This window comes from Cricetulus griseus, chromosome 4 (assembly GCF_003668045.3).
Source record: "Cricetulus griseus strain 17A/GY chromosome 4, alternate assembly CriGri-PICRH-1.0, whole genome shotgun sequence".
Lineage (NCBI taxonomy): Eukaryota > Metazoa > Chordata > Mammalia > Rodentia > Cricetidae > Cricetulus > Cricetulus griseus.
The window spans coordinates 5108096-5130543 of NC_048597.1; the positions used below are offsets into that span (position 1 = coordinate 5108096).

Genomic DNA, 22448 nt, shown 5'->3' on the forward strand with positions numbered 1-22448 from the left:
CACACACACACACACACACACACACACATACATACACACACACACACACACACACACACACACACACACACACACACACAGTCTTAGATATCTGCAGACATTGTCGACCCTCCCCTGAGGGTGGGGAATATGAAAACAACTTACTTAGAGGTTTGTGAATGTCTGAGCTCTAGTCCCCTTTTGTCCACAGAGACGAGGAGGAGGCGTGGTGAGGATTGATTACTGAGATAAAATGCAGATTTTGCTTTCCCTGCAGAAGAAAACCCTGGGTAAATTCTCAACCCTGGGTCAGGTCTCTTTAGGGACAGCACCCCCGGAAGAGACAGTGACAATTTCAAGTCCCGTGCCACAGCCGGCAGCAGAAAGATCAATGAGAGGCCCATCTCCTGTTGCTTCTGGTGGATTTCTGGGCAAGAGCTTCCTGGCCCTACGCTTCCTCCCCAGCCTCCTGGAGCTCCGAGGGCCCGAAAGGGTTATGCCCAGCAGGCACTGAGATTTCAGATTAGCGATGGAAGAGATGGAATTAAATACGGACTGTAATTCGAAGCACTGCTTTTCATGGGAAAAGAAGTTCTCCCAACTTGGCCTGTCCAACTCTTCTGTCAAACATTAATAGCATGCAAATATTTATGAATCATACATGCTCCTTTCCATTCCCACGTATATTTTAACAATAAACACTGCATTTTGACAATGAGGCAGAATAATCCCTTTGTCCCGTAGCAGAGCTGTGCAGGCTGGCACCCAGCAGCATCAGACTCTTCCTGAGTGGTAACTGCCTGCTGTCTCCACCCAGCTTAGGGGGTTTATGGCGGTGTGACCCGTGCTTGCTTTGCATGCTGTTCCAGGCCATCCTTGCAGCTACCCGGAAGCTTTTCTTACCTCATCTTTTTAAATAAATTGCTAGTGAATAGTCACACATGGGTTTTCTCCGGAGGCTACAGGGAACCTAGAGAGTTGATCTAATCTGTTGCTCCCAGCCACCTCCTGCTCCACTACTGTTTTGCCTCCTGGTCAAATTCCTGGGCTCTGGATTACACCAGAGGCACCCACTGAGCCTCACTTACCTTACGGTTCCTCTGATTTATCATACTTCCACAGAAATGCATATCTATTCAGAATGAGTCTGTGGGTCTTTGGAAGACAGCAGGAGGGAGTGTGAGGAGTGGCCAGGACTTTCTAGGACATTCAGGCCTTGGTTTTTCCTCCAAGATGAAAGGCATGGCAGAGTGAGGATGATAACAGTGAGATGCTGTCCTTATGAGAGGAAGGAGGAGACTCTTCCTCCTGGAGTGGGATCTATGGGAAGAGGAAGGAGGAGATGACAGGAGCAGCCTGTTGAATTAGGAAGTTAGGAATGTGTACCCTCTCTTAGCGCCCCCTCCTCCATGGCGAGGAACTTTTATCCTTTTGTTCTGCTCAGGACTTGTAAAATGAAGGTGTCTAGGACACACAGATCTTCATAAATATTCACCAATAAATGCATGTATAACAATAATAAAATAACTAATCATTTTGGAGGGCACTAAGTGTTGAACATATTCTATCCATTTCTCTGTTACATCTGTTTGCTTACCTTGTCCCCTGTAGTCATTTAAGGAGAGCATTTCTTTCTTCCTTCCTTCCTTTCCTTCTTTCTTTTGTTTTTTGGCACAGGGTAGCACTCTTTAGCCCGGGCTGGCCTGGAACTCACAGTCATCTCCTGCCTCAGCCTGTATTCACTGATTCATTGCATACGTATTGTGTGTCGTGTCAGTCACCAGGCTAGCACCGGAGATTCGTGAGTCAACCGAAGAGCAGTTAGTTATCAACATCAAGCGTTCATGAGGGGTGACAGTGGAGCAAACCCTCCCTGTTCTGAGTGGACATCTCTGTGACAAAGGACAGGAGCAAATAGAAGTTGTGTGCAACTTAGCGAAAGGCAGATTACCCCCTTTCCCCCGGGAACTTGTCATGTCTGCTGATACCTGTGGCAGACAACAGAGTGTGTGTGTGTGTGTGTGTGTGTGTGTGTGTGTGTGTGTGTGTGTGTGTGTGTGGGGGGCACCTTGCCTGTTGAAGAACCAAGAGATACTAGGGTGGTCTGCTCTGGTAGAGTAGGGTGAGGATGTAGTAACAGCCTTGACATCTACCCTGGGCACTAGGTGTGATGCTAGTGACATGGCAAATGGCCAACAGGTTCTTAGCAAAGAGTGGCATCACCAGACACACATGATAGACAAACTTAGATTGCAGTGTGAAGAACAGGGAAGGCATTTGATGGGTGCTGGGGTCCTGAGAGACCAACCTGATGCATGCCTCCTCTCAGGCACCTTCAGATCTGTGCGTATAGAGTCTGCAAACACCTCCATGTAGTATGTGTCACTGACAGGGGACGTTAGCTCCCCCCACCCCAGGCTGGCCTCAGGCATCCAGCCCACCTGTCCCTGCTCCTTTCATCACAGCAGAGGCTCAAGAAGCTGGCGAGCAGGAACTGGAGAAGCAGTGCCACCTTCTCTTCTGAATGGCCACACCTGGACCCCAGCCTCCCTGCTGCTCCCCATGTGGCACAGGGCTGTGCGGGGCTGTGTGTGAGGCTCTAGACCACTCGAACATGCAGGGTGATGAGTCAGGCAGCCTTGGGAAGCCACTTTGGGCTTCATCCCTGTGTGGCCCCTGGCTGGAAGACACAAGCCAGATAGACCAGCAGAGCCTGGGGAGTCTGAGTCTGTCTCTCTGTGGTCTCAGCCTAAAGAGAATCTTGTACGTGCCTGGGCTAAAATCAGGCTAGTCATCTGAGAGAATATGGGGCTCGGATCCCAAGTGAATAAGTAAGACAGAAGAAAACCTGCAGCCGGAGGAAAGAAAACAGAGTCCCAAGGGGCAATCTTGATGCTTTGAGGGTGGGGGCTGTCAAGTGACATAATGCCCACTTTTAGGACCTCTCCCGTAAGATAGCAAAATCTGCGGATGTCCCCGTGTCTTATTAAAAACGACACGGACACAGCATTTGTGTATAACCCACTTTTACTCTTCTTTCTCTTACAGTATTTACCCCATAGCATAGCCATGCTTTCCAAGCAGAGGCAGCTGCCACACTGGAAGTCAGCAGAACTCATTGATTCACTTTATTGAGTGTGTGTGTGTGTGTGTGTGTGTGTGTGTGTGTGTGTGTGTGTGTACTCACATGTGCATGTATGTGCAGGTGTGTGGGTATCCAGATTTCTCTGCCACTTTTGTTTTTGAGCCAAGGTCTCTCACTGAAAGTGGAGCTCACCATTTCATCTGGCAAGCCCCCCAACAATCCACTTGTATCAAACCCCAGAAGACAGTTACAGCTGTCTGCTGCCTACTGACCTTTTCTACAAGTGCAGCAGATTTGAACTCAGGGCTTCAAGCTGGTGCAAAAAGTATTTTGCCTACAGAGCCTCTTCTCATCCCATCAGCCCATTTTTTTGTATGACATTGGAGCAGAAAACACAACTGTGATTCAAGCACAGACCCTGAGCTCCACTGGCTCACTTCCAGAGAACTTGAGGGCAATGTAACATGAGGCATTTCTGTTCTCCAAGTAGATGGCCCCTTTCACGTGTATCTGGTCATTCATTCCGTGTAACCAGGCAAAGGTTATTTCTATGGAAAACTGAGTTCTGTATTGCAAGCTTTCGGTTAGGCTCTGGAGGCTTGGACTTGTGCCAAGAGTGGGGAGCTCTGGCCTGCATTCTGCCTGTATGGATGCAGATGGGGCTGAATCCAGCCAGCTGGACAGAGGAGCTCTTTGCACAAGATAAGATATACACACGGCATCTTCCAGAACAGCTCAGAGGAGCCAGGAGACTCCACGAAAGTTACAAGCCCCTAAATTAATTAATCATGCAGCTCCATTGTCAACAGGACACAGTGGTAATAGAAAGAGGAAGGGAGACAGGCCTGAGTGTTGGCTGTGAGGAGGCTCGGTGGGAAAGTCAGAGGTAAAATGCTGAGAGCACACTGGGAATGATACTGCTAGTGTGGAAATCATGTTTCCTTAAAAAAAAATCCCCCACCTGTGCGTGTGCGCGCATGCATATATGTGTGTGTGCATGTGTGTGTGCTCGGTGTGCATGTATGTGTATGTGTGCTCATGCATGGGTACATGTGCACAACATGTGTGTGTGTGTGTGCAGGCATGTGTGTGTGTATGTGTATGTATGTGTGTGTGTATGCAGGCATGTGTATGTGTGTATATGTGTGTGTGTGTGTGCGCGCATGAGACATGTGTGTATGTGTGTGTGCATGAGGTGTGTGTGTGTGTGTGTGTGTATGTGTGTGTATGCAGGCATGTGTGTGTATATGTGTGTGTGCATGAGGTGTGTGTGTGTGTGTGTGTGTGTGTGTGTGTGTGTGTGTGTAGGCATGTGTGTTCGTGTACATATGTGTGCAGGTCAGAGGACAACTTGAGGGAGTCAACTCTTTCCTTTCGCCATGTGGGTTCCAGGGATTGAACCCCGTGGCTGGGCTGGGCAGCAGGCCTTCACTCACTGAACCATCTCCCTGGCCTGGGTGAATCCATTGTGATGCCCAGTTACTTGTGGCCAGAATTAGATCTGGCATCATCTGCAGTCCAAGGGGAACTCTCCCTGCAACCTTTGAGAATCTTTGGGGATTTCCTGGGTTTGTGAGGAGCAGACCTCCCTAGTGGCCTTGATTTCTCAAAGGCAACATTTTAAAAATGCCTCCTTTTGCATGCTCTTGGGTGATTCGAGTAGAGCAGGCCAGCTCCCCGGCAGGGGCTTGTGTGGGTAGGGTGTTGTGGTGCTGTGTTAGGTATTTCTGCCGCGCCCTCAGCGGAAGAGCCTTTGCCTGTGGGATCTTCCTTTCGTGACAAAGGGCGAGTTTCACATCCCCAGAAACAGTCCCCAAAAGGAGAAGATGACTCACGCGTCCCAACCTACACCAAGGAGAACGAGAGTTACGGAACCACTGAGGAACGGTGGAGTAGAACTGTCCTCCCGCAGACCAAGAAAGGGCAGTGTGCTCCCGGCAAGAGACAGAGGGCTCGGGGTTGGGAAGAGGGTCTGGCCGCAGTGTAATGGTGTTTAGAACCTGGGCAGGAAGTGCTTTCCAGCCACCTAGAGTCTTGCTTACCCCTCACTTCCTAGCCTCAGCCCTCCTGAGGAAGGCTGTGTACATTATAGTGTCTTGATCCTGTGGTTTCATCACTTGCTAGATGTGGAAAGAAGCACAGTCAGTCACAGAGAGACAGAGTCTGGCTAAGGCTTTATTAGACCTTAGAACTGTCACTGCTCACCAGTGAGCCCTGCCCGAGGCCCTGCAACTTCCAGGCCTTGGAAGCCTTGTCACATCACAGCAATGAGTGTCCAGGAAGGTTCACCCTGTGACCTTCTTTCCGACTAAATAAAGCAGTTCGTATTTTGTTCTGCTCCATGGATGGACAGACTGGCGTCGAGGGAGACGCCACATGTCGCTGTCTTGGCTTGTTTATATAGCAGATCAGCCACTCACAGTTGTGCCTTACAGAAGGTTGCCAGCTGGTGACATGGCCATGAACTTGAAGTTCCAGTGGAACTCAGTCTGAGTAGTAACACTGTCACCTGCTGAACACTGCTCCTTTTCCACAATCAGTCCTACCCACACTCAGGTGCCCATGGCTGTCTCACCCCAGCCCCTCCTCACAGGATCTCTGGGGCTTCGAAATCTTTGTGGAAGGGTTGTCACATCTTTGACTTTTTTTTTTTTTTTACCAAGACTTTGCTGGGTGCCCAGTCCACGCGTTCCTTATTTCTTTTAGCCTACAATGAAAAGACTCTGAGGCGTAAGGTGTTATTACCTTCCGTTTTGCAGAAGAGAGAACGAGGGCCCTGAGAGATTAAGAAACCCGGCCATAATTGCACAGACAACAAGTGTGGTTTGAACACAGGCACAATGACACTTAGCCCTCTCCCTGGGGATTCCCTGGGGCCTCATGGGCAAGCTTTGTCCCTTGTTGCTCATAGGGTGAGTCCAGACGACAGCCCCTTCTCCTCTCCTTATTCAGCCCTCACACCCCTCTTTATCACGTCTGTTCTCCCTGATCACAGTCACCCCTGGAGATGCTCCTGCTGCTGCTCCTGCTGCTGCTGCTTCATCCAGTACCAGGAGCAGAGCAAAGATTTCACTGCTTCCCTCTCTCCCTAGCTCCTCCCACCGGGTGACTCACATTCAGGGCATCTGGGACTTAGAGCTTGCCCCTCCCATGCCAAAAAGCCTGCAAGCAGTGTCCAAGATCAGCCCCAAGGTTATCAATGTCCTGGCCAGTGAGGGCTTCTGGGAAAGCAGCAGGCAGGAATATGAAGCCTCCTTGGGCAGCCCAGCCCCTCCCCCTTGCCTTGGGTCCTGAAGAGCCCAGGAGGGCTCCTGTTATTTTGCTGACCGGCACTCCTCTGGTCCCCCCTAAGCCCTTCCTCTTCTGGCTGCAGCTTGCTGAGAAAAACACTTGAAAGTCTTTCACTCTCCACACCCACGCACTTAAAATACCAAGCCCATAGGTCATTTTAATAAGGGAATTTGGCTAATGACACATGTGTGCTGGAGGCTGCAGCTCCCACGTCTGCAGGTGCTGGCCAAGCAGGGCCTTGTCTGAGCAACCATGGGCCTGGGTGGGTGGAGAGCAGGGCACCCTAAGATGTGCCTCTGGCTACCTGGAAGCCATACCTTGGCGATAGTGCCAAGCCCAGCTGGAAAAATCCAGAGGGATGGAGGTTGTGTTTTCACCCAGGAGAAAGATGTCACACTCAGCTGTGAGACAAAAGTCACCATAGCCTGTAGATAATAAGCAGATGGTGGCCTGGTCCTCAAAGCTCTCACCAGGACTGGGGAGACCGTTCAGTTTGTGAAGTTTCTGTTTCACAAACAGGAAGACCCAAGGAGGGTGTGGAGACAGACACAGCCCTCGGGCTCACCGGTCAGCCAGCCTAGGTGAATCCACAGGTTCCAGGCCAGTGAGAGGCCCTGTCTAAATAACAAGATGGGCAGTACTTGAGGAATGACACCCACAACTGACCTGTGGCGTCGTGTCCACGTCGGCTGTAACCAGAGCCCTTCGTGAGGCTAACCACTAGTTTATCTCCTCCCATTACTGATGCGACAGCTTCCTACCTGGCAGCCATCACTAAGTGGAAATTCCTCATGTTTGCGCATAACATGGTGAGCATAAAGTAATGAAAATCCTGGTGGCCAGGGGTGACCTCACCAGCCTCCACTGCAACCGAATTCCTCTCCTAAGCCAGCTAGTCTCTGGTTAACCAGAGACTTCTCACAAGCTTTCACCTCCCAAGAGTCCAGTCCACCCCAGGAGACTGCCACCAAGCCCAGACCCTGGCTCATAGGCAGCTGCCTAGAACAGTTTTGTGTTAGAGTCACAGGGGCAATTTTGACTTTAGGTGACAGTGGAGGTGAAAAGGGGCTCCTGAGTTTGGATTTGGCACAGGTGGACACTTTTGACACCAATGACAAAAACACAGAAGGTGGTGGGTATAAAGCTTAGGATTCCTTGTTCTGTATTTAAGTTAGGTGATTAATTTTTTGTTATGTGTGTGTGTGTGTGTGTGTGTGTGTATCTGTCTGTGTGTGTGTCTGTGTGCGTGTCTGTGTGCGTGTCTTTATGTGTATATGTGTGTCTGTGTGTGTATGTATGTGTCTCTGTGTGTGTATGTGTGACTATGTATATGTGTGTGTCTCTGTGTGTGTGTGTGACTGTGTATATGTGTGTGTGTGTCTGTATGTGTATATGTGTCTGTGTGTGTCTCTGTGTGTGTGTGTGTGTGTGTGTCTATATGTCTGTCTGTCTGTCTGTATTGTAACATAACTATGGAAGTCAGAGGATAACTTGTGAGAGCCAGCTCTCTCCTTTCATTATATGGATCCCAGAGATGAAACTGGGGTTGTCCAGCTTGGCAGCAACCATCTTCACCCACTGAGCCATCTTGTCAACCAGAGCTGAGTGATTTTAAGAAAGTAACTTTGCCTTTCAAAGTCTTAGCATTGCACCCTGTTAAGGAGTGTAAAACCCATAATGCTCAGCTCATGAATCTGTGGTAACAGCCAAATGAAATCACATAGGAGAATGTGTTGGAAACATTGTAAGTTCTACAAACACCCAAAGATGTCGCTATTTCGAACACAAATTTCCTTGTTGCTCTTTAGGAAATTGTTGGGTAGAGTGACGTAAGGAGGGTGGTGAGAACGGGGCTGTCTCAGAGTTTAGAGACCCTCGCAATGACATGCCGGGAATGAAGAATTTGCTCAGAAAGTCAACAGGCACCATGACTCTCAGAATATGCTCTTACTTAGAGTAAGGTCACCATAGTGCAGTGAGCTGAAGACCATGTGGTACCCAAGTCCACACATGCTGGCCTTCTAAGGACAGGGAAAGTCAGGGGCTATACTACAGGAAGGCACCACACAGAGATGGAGTCAGAGATTGGGGCACTGAGAGTACAAGTTCCTACAGAAGGTGGATGCTGCTGACAGTCTAATGAAGTCGGAAGGAGAAGGAAGGAGCCAGCCTCCCCCAGAGCCTCCTAAAGGAGCAGCTCTACAGGCACCTTCGCCTTGGCCTTGCAGCTCCAGAGTAGTGTGAGACTGAACCTGAATGCATTAAGCCGTAATACTGTATTGCATCAGCCTCATGACTGCTCGCACTCAAAGATCCTTGAGGTCCTTGCAGTTCTGAAGCCATAAGCAACAGAGGACATGGGCCACCATGCATCTGTCCATGGTGACACCAAACTGAGGACATGGGCCACCAGGCATCTGTTCATGGTGACACCATGCTGGATAGTCACAGGTTCAGATGATATCATCAGAGAGCTATAACACACACTTCAGGCAATAGTGGCTGAACCTGTGGCTCAGAGAACTTTAGATGCTACAGGCATTCCATAGCCTTGAGTTGAGAAGAAAGATGTCCAATGTAGGCCTTTGCCTCAGGCTCAAAAGACAGTATCAGAGAGCTGTGAGCCATACCACAAGTACCCCTTGAACTGGGACCAGGGGAGAATCCAAATCTTCTAACTCTCCAGCTGGAGGCACCAGATCCCACTGTCCCCCACTCCCCACAGCACACACCCCCAAGACCAGCTCAGGACTGAGCCATCACCCTCATGCTGGTGTCTTCAAGGTAATTTCCCTTTGTTGCCTCTCACTTCACTAGCTTCTGCTACCCCTAAGCCTCTGCCTGTTCTCCTCCTTCCAGGCTTCTGAAGGATGCTAGGCCCTGGAGAACATGGTCCCTGCCTCCAGGCAGGTTAAGTTTGGATAACCACAAATGCTGTCAAAGCAGAGGTCTTAAGTAATCAAGGTGAAGAGTGATTTGTGGGGCCTATCTGAAATAGTCACGAGTGAGCTCATCCTCAGGGACAGCCACCTGAGAAGCAGAACAGCAGCAAGCGGCTGGGATTTGAAGGTGGGAAGACCCAAGCGAGCAAATCTGAATGGCTGGAGAAGTGGCAGTGTCTGCACAAGCCCCAGAGTCCCAAGGCCCTAGCGTGAGAGCTGAGCTCATGGGATGCAGGAGGGAGAGGTTCTAGGGAGAAGATTTTGGGACCTGACTCTAGGATGATGAGGATTCTTGCTGAGAAAGGTCAGCCCACCATGAGCTTTGCTGGAAGCCTGCCTTACAGCGGCAGAGCACGTGGCAGCTTCCACAGTTGACACTGACAGGGAAGGATGGGCAGCCAGCTCCCTCAGCCTCCACATCAGCACACCATTCTCAGCATGTCCACCCTTGGCTTCTGTTGGCCATCCCTCCAAGTCAGCGAGACACTAAGGTAGAAGACCATGGACTGTCCCCGATGATACCTGCAGATGTCTGACAATGACAAATCCTAGAGCCTGGCAGCATTTTTTTATGGGGAGGAGGCTGGCTGAAGAGGTGGGGGGGGGCTTAGGCACAGAGCCTCATGTGCCATAGAACCCCAGTTCCTAGAAACCACTCCCGTGTGGTCTCGCGGGCCCCTCAGGATGCGAATGGAACTATGTCACTGCCCTTGTCTGCCACCATTGTTCCTTCCGTCATAGACTTCAGCAGAGAGATTACACACAGATACTCCAGGATTCTTTGGGAACACTTTATATGATGAGGAGTACAGCTTGCTGTGGCCGTAGATTGTATTCTTAGGAACATTTATTTCTCAGTGGCCTTAGGTTGTATTCTTGGGGAGTTTTTGAGTGGCCTTCACCCATATTAAAACATATATATCAACTGGAAACTGTGTGTGTCCTCTAAGGTGGGTAGTCAGATACGCTGAGTTAGATTTTGTTTTTGTTTTGTTTTTTGTTTTGTTTGGCTTTTTTTTTTTTGGTTTTTGGAGATAAGGTTTCTGTGTTTCTCTGTGACTTTGGAGGCTGTCCTGGAACTAACTCGCTCTTGTAGACCAGGCTGGTCGATACACTGAGTTTTAAAATAGCCAGTGCCTTTTGGAGCTAGTGGGCAAGGTTTGTCTCCCTTTCATTTGAGTTTCTTTGCCTACTACGTGAGTAAGAAGAGAAATTGCATTAACTGAAGAACTAATGTGTAGGTAAAATACTTTGTATCACACTCAAATACTAGGATTCCATACAGAGCTCTGAGGAGCAGAGGGGAACACTAAGGACAGACACTGTTGTAATAATGCTTTACCTCATGTATTCTTCTCTCAGTCCAAAACTGCATAAATTTGGAAAAAATGCCTGCACCCATTTTACAGGCAAGAACACTGAGCCATAGGAAGTCTAGATCTTGTGGCTTGTCAGGGTGAAGCAGGGGAATTCAAACCCGGAATCCATTCCCTGAAGTCATAAGACCAAGAAGTAACGTATGTGATTTAACTCTGAGCTGACCTTTCATAGAGACACGTAAAATATTTCAGAGAGAGCCAGGCACACTTTCATATGAACAATGCGTGTGAATCTCAGTCTGCCGGCTGCATAGTCTCACTCTGCCTCACCCCATTAACGCTTGTGCAACATCGAGCCAGTCATCTGGTGCTTATAAATAGTATTTAGCATCAACCATTGGCTTCTAATCTCTAATTTAGCATGTTTTCATGCTTAGAGTTTCAATCCTTGCTGATTTGGTTTGTTTGCCCCTTTGTTTTGAAACAGAGTCTCATGTAGCCCAAACTAACTTCAAACTCACTACATAGCCGAGGATGGCTTTGAACTTCTGATCCTCCTGCCTCCATTACCTGAGTGGTGGGATTACAGGTGTGCAGCATCGTCCCAGGTGTACTCGATGCTGGCACAGAACTCAGGGCTTCAAGCTTGCTGGACAACTGCTCTACCCACTGAGCTACCCTCAGCCTGGCTATAGTCAATCTTTCCTAGTCCTCCAAAGTACAGAGTTAAAAGGGGAATGTGGGGCTCGCTCGCTCCTCCTCCTCCTCCTCCTCCTCCTCCTCCTCCTCATCCCCCTCCTCCTCCTCCTCTTCCTTTGGCCTGGATTTTATAACTGCCGAGAGAAGGCGGTGTGGATGGGAGGAGGACAAAGGGTAGGGGTGGATGGCTATGAGTCCCAGCTGGCAATTCCCAAAATCCCAATGTGGGAGTAAACTCTGATCTCTCCTAATCCTGTTGTTAATTAATGATTGAATTAAAGCCACATAACTATGCAATGTGTCACACCTAGCGAACCCTCTGTGTACATTCCAGGTTGGAAACAAAGCCAGGTCCATAGGACTACCAGGAGAACAAATCCTCCCGGCTCGACTCTGTCACCTGTTCAGTTTGGGGTCTGGGTAGCCTAGATTAACGTGCGGGTAGATGCTCAGACCACCCCTCAATCTGTCCTGTCCCGTTTGTGTCTTCACAGGCAAGAGTTTCACTCTGACCATCACCGTCTTTACTAACCCCCCACAAGTCGCCACCTACCATAGAGCCATCAAGATCACAGTGGACGGACCGAGAGAACCCCGAAGTAAGTGGGCCCTCTCAGGGCTGGTAACTCTCTGGGCTGGTGTCCTCGAAAACCAGCTGGGTCTTACAAATCTTCTGTCCATGGCTTCAGTGTCTCTCCCAAAGGGCCATCAGACCCCTGCAGACAGGAGCAGTCCCCTTGTCAACCCCCTCATTTCTCAAAGGTTGTTTCTGTGTCTGGGCTCTTTCAAAGCTCTGTCTTTGACATCAAAGGGAAATTAGGCCAGTTCAAATGAATTAAGAACAGTTTGGGGCTCTCTGAGGCTAAGGAATAGACCCTCAGATATAGTGTCAAGTTCCATGTGACCAGAAACAAACAGTGAAGAGAAGACTGGTCATGTACAGAGACCTGATGGTCAGAGTGGACCAGAAGAGGCAGCTCCCATCCATCTAGTGCTCATTTGTTAAGGCCGGAGATGAAAACTGTGAAAGCTTTCCTTTCTTCTTCCCTAGCACACATCTTAGTCTAGAATTGTTTAAAATAGAGACAGGGCCAGGGGAAGAGTGCTGGGGGAAGACCAGTAAGTATAGAAAGATTGTCTCGAAAAAGAGCTTCTGTGAGGAGAGTGTTTAAAAAGGGAGTGAGGTTGTTTAGTCTGAAGGAAAGATGTCTTCACGGTGACTTAATGACTATCTTTGAGTAAACACAGAAGTGACACTCTTCCAGGACCACACCCTGGCCCAGGAGCTGAGGCTGCACTAGAGTTCCAAGTCTGTAGGCAGATGAGCCCTGGATGGCACCGGCTTTCCTCTAAACATGCCAAGTGTCCCTGGGAAATGATTCCCTCAGAGTTTGGGATGTTGAAAAGTGGGGCCCCTCCTGTCCCCAGAAGCTTTGGTGGAAGAGGTTAGGTGCTAAGAATGAGACTGTTAAGAATATGGGCCCTAGAACACAGTGAGGAGAATTCTTCAGCCTTCAGGAAGTTTCAAAACCTCCCGGAACCCCAGTTTCACCTTCTTAACTAGATGACATTATGTGCCTGGTGCAGAGCATGAGCTTAGGAAATACCAGGGACCCCCAGTGGTACTTCCTTGCCTGGTCGCCTCCAGGTGATAGTTCCATTGAGCCTCTGAGGCAGGCTCCTGGGGTGTGATCCTCAACAGACAACCTTGTTAACATGGGCAGTTCCTCTGGGCTCTGAGGTCGTAGCCCTTGGGCGTGTGACTCTCTATGGCTATCCATTGGTCACTGTGGCTGTGGCATCCTTTGCTGCAGTCATGAAAATGACTTCTCGTGTCTAGACTACCTGTTGGAACTGGTCGCATCTCCATTTCTCCAATTTCCCTGAAGCAGTAACGTGCAGAGGACTCCCACACTCACCAGGAATAATACCCCAGGACATGGTTTCCACGCTGACTGCCTTTTCCTCTGTTGGCTGTGTTTGGTCACTCCCTCCTCTCTGCCTTTCTTGTTCCCATGTTACCTCCTGCCAGGTTTCCAGCCATGATCAGACTCAGGGAATTCAGGGACTTGATATCACACCCCGATTCTTCTTTATGCATGAAAACAGACCTAGTAGACACACTGTCATCACACACCCAGGAATCCCCACAGTACTCCTTGGGGTTTCAGAGTAGAAATGCCTGCTGAAAAGGAGGGCCTACACTAAGCATGACAGAAATTCCCAAGGGCCATGTGTCAGAGCAGAGGACTTGAGAAGAAGCAAGCCAGAGCAATGGATGGCTTGGTGCAGGACCAGGGCTGGAGGCAAGTTTAGGAAGGCTTATGCTGAGGGTGTCTGTGGCACTCTAACTTTAAAGCCAAAGCAGTCGCTGCCTCTAGGACAGTTTAGATAATGGCCCTGCATGAGGAAACAACTTAAAATAGGGGTCCACGACAAGCCTCTATGTTCCCTATTCTTCCACACATAAGAAAGGCAGGTTTTCACCTTGTGCATTTTTTTCTGTAAGAGAAATGGCCCCATATTGGTACAGCTGCCTGCCTGATCAAGTGTTCAGATAAAGTGTTTGCCACCCCTGACGTTTTATAACTTAGGAGCCCAGTCACTGGGAAAAGGGCCCTAGGGAAGCCCTCTGTAGCTAGCCTTCTTCTCAGATGGAATTTGATGTCAAGGGAAGAGTGAAAAGGGAGAAGTAGGGCTAACTTTGTCTTAGAGACCCCAAGTGGACAGTCATCATTTTACAAGAAACTTCTAGAACAAAAACCAAATGCAAATCAGACCAACTCCAAAAGCAAAGGTGGGCCATTAGTGTCTAATTTTACTATTCTCTTCTTATTTATTTATTTTGTCTTTTGAGTTGAGACAGGCTCTTTCTATGTAGTCCTGCTCAGTCTAGAACTTACTATGTAAACCAGGCTGGCTTTGAACCCCTGACTATCCTCAGCCACTGTGCCTTGAGTGCTGGGGTTAAAAGGCTTGTGTCGCCACATCTCATACTCTGTCTTCTTAGCGTCTTCATTATTTCTGATGGTGCTCCGTCCACCATCACTTTTTGATGCAATGTGAAGAAAGGACTGTGTGTGCGCATGGGGTATCCTGCTGACGCAGCCACTCCAGATTAAGGAGTTCTGCCCAACCCCTCCTTGTTGATGGATCATGAACTCAGGATGAGTCTAGAACCCTGGCATTTGCCAAGCTGAGCAATGTTGCAAAGTTCTCTCGCTTGGGGAAATCAAAGGCTCAGAGAGGAAGAACCAGTTGTCCTTCTAAGAAAAGGAAAACCAGCCCCAGAGAAAGGAATCAACCTGTCCAGGTTTGAGCATGCTGATGAAGCCCCAGGGAAAAGAAGGATTTCTCACTATTATCAGACCTTGGATTGTTATACACACACATACACACACACACACACACACACACACACACACACACACACACATCTCTCTGTCCATTTGTCTGTCTGTTCCATCCATGCCATGCTGTCTGCACTTCACATTCTACGAGCCCTCTCTCCTGGCTTTGGAATCCTGTTCATGAATTGTGGGGCTGGCTTTTATAATTTCTTATATGAGACCCAGCTCGGAGGCTGTGAAGCACATTGTAACCTCGGTGCTGACATGGTCAGGACTGAAGCTGTTGTAGCATGTGTCCCGGGGAGAGAGTCCCAGCCTTTTTGTAGTTCAGGTTGTCATTCCCCAGTAGCCATCTGAGTAAGTCAAAACACATTTTACGGGATGTGTCTGCCTCTCCAGCCCATACAGACATTAGTGAGGTGAGCCTGGGGGAATTAGGTTCCCTGGGGAGGACGAGCACCACCAGGTGCTTGTTTTCAGTGAGTAAGCAGAGCATTTAATGCCTTGTCCACACTCTGAAAGATAGTTTAAGAATAGAAGCTAGCTGCAAAGATGGTGGTGGTGGCAGCGGTATGTGTGTGTGAAGGTCAGAGGTCAACGTCAACCATCACCATCTTCTGCTCTCTACCTTGTTGTTTGAGACAGAGTCTATCCTTGAACCTGTGGCTCATCCACTCAGCTAGGCTGCCTGGCCAGTAAGCATCAGGGATCTGCACATCTCCAGCCTCCAGCACCGGGGTTGCAGCTGCATGCACCTGGCTATTTCCATGGGCGGGGGACAGGGGAACATGAGTCCTCATATTGGGTGACTTGCACTTCACTGACTAAGCAGTCTCCCCAGCTCTCCCTGCCCCATAAACGGAGTTTTCACAAAAAGAATTTTAAGAGTTGTTTTCTGTAGCTTCGGTACTTCTAGAAACGTAATGGAAAACTCCAGCTTTCAACCCCATGTGTCTATAATTGAGGGAACTAGGGGATGTTGAGATATGAGCATATGTGTTTCAAGCTATGTTCCCTCTCTAAAAATAGTCCACGATGTGGTTTGCATGCGTGTCTTGGTTTGGTGTGACAGAAGACATGACGCTGGGTGAGGTTCTTATGAGAGTGGAGGTCACAGGTCTGACGTATTGGGTCCATCCCGGAGATGAGGCCAGGGCAGTCTTTATTATTGGTCAGGTACCTGTGACATGCAGGGTAGACTCCATTAGAATTCAGAAAGGTCGAGAAACAAATGCCGGCTGTCTCTGGAACAGCTCCTACCCACCTGTAAAATTGCTGTTACAGTCTCTGTTGGAGCTCTGGGATTCAGGGATGAGAGCAAAGTGGAGCCGTACTTGGAACCATCAGGAGCCCAGTCTCACCAGTCAATCTTCTCAATGTCACTAGCCTGAGAATAGGTCAACCAGCTGCTTTCTAGAGAAATTGGTGGAAGTCATCGTGTGACTTTAAGTATGTGTACATGCTTCTCTCTCTCTCTCTCTCTCTCTCTCTCTCTCTCTCTCTCTGTCTCTCTCTCTCTGTGTGTGTGGTGTGTGTGTGTGTGTGTGTGAGAGAGAGAGAGAGAGAGAGAGAGAGAGAGAGAGAGAGAGAGACGTGGGAAACGCATGCTTATGTAGGTGTGTTCCCACATGGAGGCCAGAGGCTGATGTGTCTTCTTCCTCCCTTTTGTTTGTTTGAGTCAGGCTCTCTCACTGAACCCAGACTCTACCGAGCTTAAAATTCTGGCTAGATTGGCTGATAGTGAGTCTCTAGAGTTCTTGTATCTGCACCCACCAGTGCTGGAGTCACAGGCGTGCACTGCCCAGGCTAGCTCTCGTAATGGATGCTAGTGGATCCAAACGCAATCCCTGGTACTTGGGCAACAGACACCATCCTGACTGAACAATACTCCCAACCGCACCAATACAATTTTCTTCTTTGACTTTGAAGGGAAATAGCAAATAAAAAAATTGACATGCACATGTATGCAAAAATTGAATCTCTGTATTTGACACGTATTTTCCCATGGAAAAGCAAAATGCACGAAGACGTCTGTAAGCTTACGGTGAGATAGGACTTGAAATCAAGGCTGTTAGAACAGCTTGTGGCTTCTTCTTTTGATTGAAAACAATGCAGTTTTTTTTTTTCAAAACATTCTTTTCTCTTGGTAAGAAGAGCCAGTAATTATAATGACTGACATTGTGCAATAATCAGCATTTGCCCAGCACCAGAGTGCTGCAGGCATGGCAATTTACAAGACCTTGGAAGAAACAGGTAAGGCAGTTGAGGCAAAAGCTAATTAAGAAGTAGATCCAAGGTCACCCAGCTAGTCAGTCAGAATGGAAGCTGAGGAATCCAGATGTTGGGTCCCATAGACACCGGATGTCTGTTTCTGAAACGGTGATAGCATTTGAGCATCATTGTATTGTGATTTCCGCACCTTTGATAGGGAGGGTGTATCGTGTGGGTGTGGCTCGCACACGGTTTTCCTGGAGATTGGAGCCCTGTGGCTTTGCAGCTGTCTTTGCCACCTTGACTGGTGGGAGTCAGTCTTGCTCTAAGTGCAGTGAGTTACCGACCTACTTCCCAGGTCGTTCCCAATGCACAGATGCTGCCGGCTGACACAGGCGCCAACAATTGACTGTGCATGTCACTGAGGGATGTAAGCCAAGGATAATACAAAACCTGTACCTCTCCCAGGGAGAAGATTGATACAGTGACCAAAACAGCCTCCAGGACAGATGATTTAACGGGGGTCCCCCTAGCAAAGGTGCCACATAAAGATTAGGCACATAGTATTGGGCTCTTAGGACAGGCATTGCCAGTCATGGTGTTTACAGGGAATTGCACCAAGTGTGTCTCCTAGGTCACCAACACGACCCTCTTAACCTTGCAGTGTTCAGACATGCATATCAGGTCAAGATAGAATCTAGACAAAGGAAAGCAGAGATAGTGTTTCCTTCCAGCCCAGAATGTAAAGCAGAAGAAAGATGAGGGCTGGAGGGGAACACGCTGTGTCTGCTTTCCCACTCTGAAGGCATTTCGGGCAACCAGGAATTCTGGAGGGCCTTCACCCTGTGTGTCAGTCCCCCCTGCTAACCTCTCTGACTACCTGGAGATTCAGAGAGGCGGCTCTCTAAGGCACTCACAATAATAATCCTGAGTGTTTCCAGTGAATTTTAGAATCACTTCTTGTTGATTATTTTAGTAACCTGAAAGTTCAGGGAGAAGAGGTTTGTGAGCATCAGGGTTTCCCCGACTCTCGAATTCAGACTCAGGCCTATAAGGGTCCCTGGGGCAACGGGGGATGTGAGCAGACCCAGAAGGGAACGTGCTTCTGCCTCTGCAAACAGCAATTGTCCATCTTGACACTACCCGGATGGGCAGCAGTCTACCTTGACAGTACCCCGGTGATTCTTGGTCAATATCCTGCTTCTGCGCAGAAGTCCTGGGGTTTAGGTGGCACTTGCCACCTGGGGCAGGTTCTATCCAGGTAGGAGTAAGAATCCAAAAGCATGATCAAGACACCTTCTCACCCTGCATGGGGGGTGGGAGGGAGAAGAATGAAAGCTAAGTCAACCCTTTGAGTGTTTCTTTCCATTCACACTGCTGCAAAACCCTATGGCTACTTAGAATACCACACCAGAGAAGCCAAGGCCTATGCTAATGTGCAGTCCTTGTTAGAGCTGATTGTATGAAGTGCTAAAAAAAAATAATATAATACTGTCTACAGCTAGGCTTCCGTTCCTTAATCTTAAAATGTGTGAAAAGATTTTGGGATCCCTAACTCCGAGACCTGAGCTTTCACCCTGGCGCCATCAGACCTGTGGGTGTGAACTTAGGCAATTATCTTAAGTACTTTAGTCCTTGGTTTCCTCTTGGGTCGAACTAGGCAATGAGAAGAGATAATCTCTAAATTAGTTCCCACTCAAAAGGGGTAACAAAATATTGTCAGTAAAACAGATATATGGCTTCCTCACAAATGAGGCCCCTTATAGACCACCACCCTCAAGCCACTACCCCTAAACATCAACCATGGCTCCATGGCTTCTATATTAGTGCTCTCTCTCTGTGTGTGTGTGTGATTTTGTGATTTGAAAGGGTTTTGTGATATGTCTTGATATTCTCAAGCTACAAGTAACACAATGTCCTGCAGCCCTTTTGTCTCTGTCATTCAGCTTGAGACATTGAGTAGGAGCTGAGACTCCCATGTTTACCCTGGTCATTCCTGGAGTGTTGATACCTGGTCATCTATCCAACAGGCACAATGGCCATGGGGCCAAGTGTCATGGGGCCAAGAGGCTGAATGATAGACTGACTACCTCCATGGACCCCCGAGAACTTTTCCTGGCCACAATAAGCATTTGGAAGATGTCAGCTATTATCTGTTATTAGCTATTTAGTCTTAGACTCTTCTGGAAAATGAGAAAACTCTAGACAGAAACAACAACAACAACAAAAAGGTGATTTGTAAATCCTAAATTTAAAAATTCATGAAGTTGCCTTAATGTTACATTTTTGAGGTGTAATTAAACATTTATGCATTTTGATTTTTTTATTTCAGCTTTTGTTTTATAGTTAAGCCCAGTAAGTACATTTCTTTTCTGGCATATTATGGCCCCTTAAAATACTCTGGGCACTGTTCCTAAGTCCCTCATGGTTCCATCAAACTTGTCCCCCAATGTCAGACCTAAAAAAAAAAAAAAAAAAAAAAAACTTGAGGAAAAGTTATGTCCCAGTAGCACAGAGGCTGAGATCTGCCTCATAACCGAGATCTAGCACTCGGGCCCTTCTCAGTGTGAGCACACCACAACTGATGAAGAACCTCACGTTGTTTTAGAAAATAGCAGAACCTCCACACCATCTGCACTTGCTGTCCCCCGGGGACTTGTTCCAGGAACCAGCACCTCAGATACACACTCTGCCACAGGCATGCTCCAGCCCCTGCTATCAAATGGCAGATAATCTATAGATAACTTGTGTGCATCTTACTGTAGACTGCCAGTCACCTCCGGGTTACCGAAACACTCACTACAGGATGGCACAGACAGTTGTTAGACTGAGTTATCAGGGAAGTCTGTACACGTCCATATAGGCGCACCTTTTCTTCCTGAAGGATTTTCAGCCTGAAGTGGGTTGGATCCAAGAGTGTGTCAGCCACAGATATGGACGGCTGACTGTGTTGGGCTCATTGCACTAGGATGCCTGTAACCTCTAACCACATCCTAGTTTTGCACACTTGGGAAGCAGCTAGCCACTCTTTTGACTGTCTGAAGGGCTGAATGAAATCAAAGAAAGTCTCTGGAGAAGCGCACCACCCCCCCCCGCCGTGTGTGTGTGTGTGTGTGTGTGTGTGTGTGTGTGTGTCAGAGAGAGAGACAGAGACAGAGAGACAGAGAGACAGAGACAGAGCGAGCTCTCCTCCTGCTATCTGTGGCTTTTGCAGCCCACCCTCTGAGACACTATGCTTATTTGCATTTCCCATGGGGGACAAGTGGCCCCCAGCTTGATGAAGGTCTGTGGCCAGCAGCCCCTGTTGTCAGAGCACATTACAGCATGTCTGTCTCTCCCCTTTCCAAGGGCAATTGCCATGTTTTCATGGACACACCACTTTCCCTTCTCCGCTTTGAATGGACTCTTGAGTTTTCCCAAGGGCTTAGGTTTTCCTGTAAGCTGTGTGGCCGGGAAAGGCCATCAGTAAAAGGCTGATACATGGGGTCTCAAAGGACTATGCCACTGCCACGCACACTCCAAAGGATTTTCCCCCAAAGTTTTGATTACGTCGGTGAATCCCATCTCCTCATTTTAGATTCTGCCTCTACGTTCATCAGAGCTAATCTGAAACTGCCTCTTCGTTTCATGTGTTTTGCATCTGAAAACATTTCTTAAGGCAGCTTGCTTTGGAGCTATGACTGTATTAAATGGTGTCATTAGGAAAGGGGTAAATTAGGTACAATCTGTCAGTATGTGCTCCAACTGTCGTCAGACCCTGACAGCACTGGCCTTTCGGGCCTTTACTCAGTGCGAAACTGTTCACCTTTCAATCAAGTTCAGTGTGTAAGGGTTTCCCTGGGAAAATTTTCTATAAGTGTATCAGACTTTCTGAATCTATGTCCACAAGTGAAAGCCAAGGTAAAAAAAAAATCTAAATGCCCAAAGGAAGTCTTTTTCCTGTGGGCTCCCCCACCTCAGCCTCTCTTAAATAGCATAGTGGAATTAACCAGCAACTCCCCAGACCCTTATGAAGCAAGTTAATGGCGATACATTAATTTCGCGCTCCTAGAAATTCCATATGCCCAGGTTCCATTAAAGCAAGTATTGACTAAAGCCCGCACTGTTATTGAAAAAGTTGAGCGTGCTGGCCTGCGCTGAAATGTTGAACATTGGGTATTTCATTTGCTGGGTCTTGTTCTTATTTTTGTTCACTGTGGCTGGTGGATCATATTCTGGTCATTTGAGGCAAAAATGTAAACATTTGAAATAAGTCCCTTCTTAAGCAAGGTGGCTTTATGTCCCTTTTTGGATTTTTTTTCCAGGTGTCTCATTTTCACTTACCTGTAAGTGGTTTCATGGCATCTCTGATCCACTCATTTTTTACAAAAGCTAGGGGAAACACACAGGGGAATATTTTTCTCTTTACCCGACACTGCTCATGGGCAGAACAGAAAAGAGTTATGAGGGAGAAGTCTCAACAGGGAGTGGCGTCGGAGCCGGACCAGACTGGCTTCAGAGCTTCCCTCTGTTACTTCCTGCCTGGGTGCCTCAGTTTCTCCCCAGTGGAAAGGGCTTCCAGATGTCTACCTTCCAAAGAGATGTGAGGATTAAAGGAGATAGACCAGGTGAGAATAGAGGCTCTGTGTGGAGCTGCTGACTCTTCCTCCCCCACAATGACAAGGCCATTGTAAAACCCCATCATGGGGATTGCAACACCACAAAGTGGAGACATGCATGTCAGGCTGCTGTACACAGCCCTGCACACAAGTGCCCTTTAAACAGTTAAAGCACACGCCAGGAACACGGGCAGGTGGCTCTCCTTCACACGCCAGGAACACGGGCAGGTGGCTCTCCTTCACACGCCGGGAACACGGGCAGGTGGCTCTCCTTCACACGCCGGGAACACGGGCAGGTGGCTCTCCTTCACACGCCGGGAACACGGGCAGGTGGCTCTCCTTCACACGCCGGGAACACGGGCAGGTGGCTCTCCTTCACACGCCGGGAACACGGGCAGGTGGCTCTCCTTCACACGCCGGGAACACGGGCAGGTGGCTCTCCTTCACACGCCGGGAACACGGGCAGGTGGCTCTCCTTCACATGCCGGGAACACGGGCAGGTGGCTCTCCATCCTCTACTGCTTATTCAACAAGGGAATCACATGGAATTCTGCTCCAGTGGGTGCCAAATATGTATCAATGCCAAGTTATTTAAAAATAGGGGCGGGGGAGATCCTGGCAAATTGGGACATAACTCTGTCAGGGCCCTTTCTCATTCAACCCTCCCGAGGAGGCATTTTAAATCCGGAAACGCTAGAACTTCCACGAACCCAAGCCTTACTGAGGTGCCACCTATTGAAGCTTATGCTGCCCCCTCTTCAGGGAACAGGAGGGAGTCTCCATTTCTAGGCAGAATGTTAACCACCCACGTGGCTGTGACCTGCCAGTGCTCCTATCTTCTAGAACATTCTCCTAGATCCTCTGTGAGTTTCAAGAGAGCTGTCTCCACTGTACAGGGCTTTGTCTTATTTGAGATGGTATATATCAAAGTGTGACTTAATAGTGTGTCAAGTAAGCAATAGAAACACAGTAGA

The 22448-nt window shown here is 48.5% G+C and overlaps 1 protein-coding gene and 1 long non-coding RNA gene across 5 annotated transcripts in view; one reads left to right on the plus strand and one right to left on the minus strand.

Moving 5' to 3' along the window:
• LOC103161536 overlaps nt 1–1221 on the minus strand; it is a 7113-nt gene extending 5892 nt beyond the window's left edge. Inside the window, exons 1-2 of the long non-coding RNA XR_003485323.1 lie at nt 1068–1221; nt 145–250 (exon numbers count right to left, since the gene is read on the minus strand). This is a non-coding gene — a long non-coding RNA (uncharacterized LOC103161536). The remainder of the gene's footprint in view (nt 1–144; nt 251–1067) is intronic.
• Runx1 (RUNX family transcription factor 1) overlaps nt 1–22448 on the plus strand; it is a 221850-nt gene that overhangs the window by 149727 nt on the left and 49675 nt on the right. For all 4 annotated transcript variants that reach the window (XM_027415623.2, XM_027415622.2, XM_027415624.2 and 1 more), the window contains one exon: nt 11810–11914. In XM_027415623.2, coding sequence (XP_027271424.1) covers nt 11810–11914 — 105 coding nt within the window. The remainder of the gene's footprint in view (nt 1–11809; nt 11915–22448) is intronic.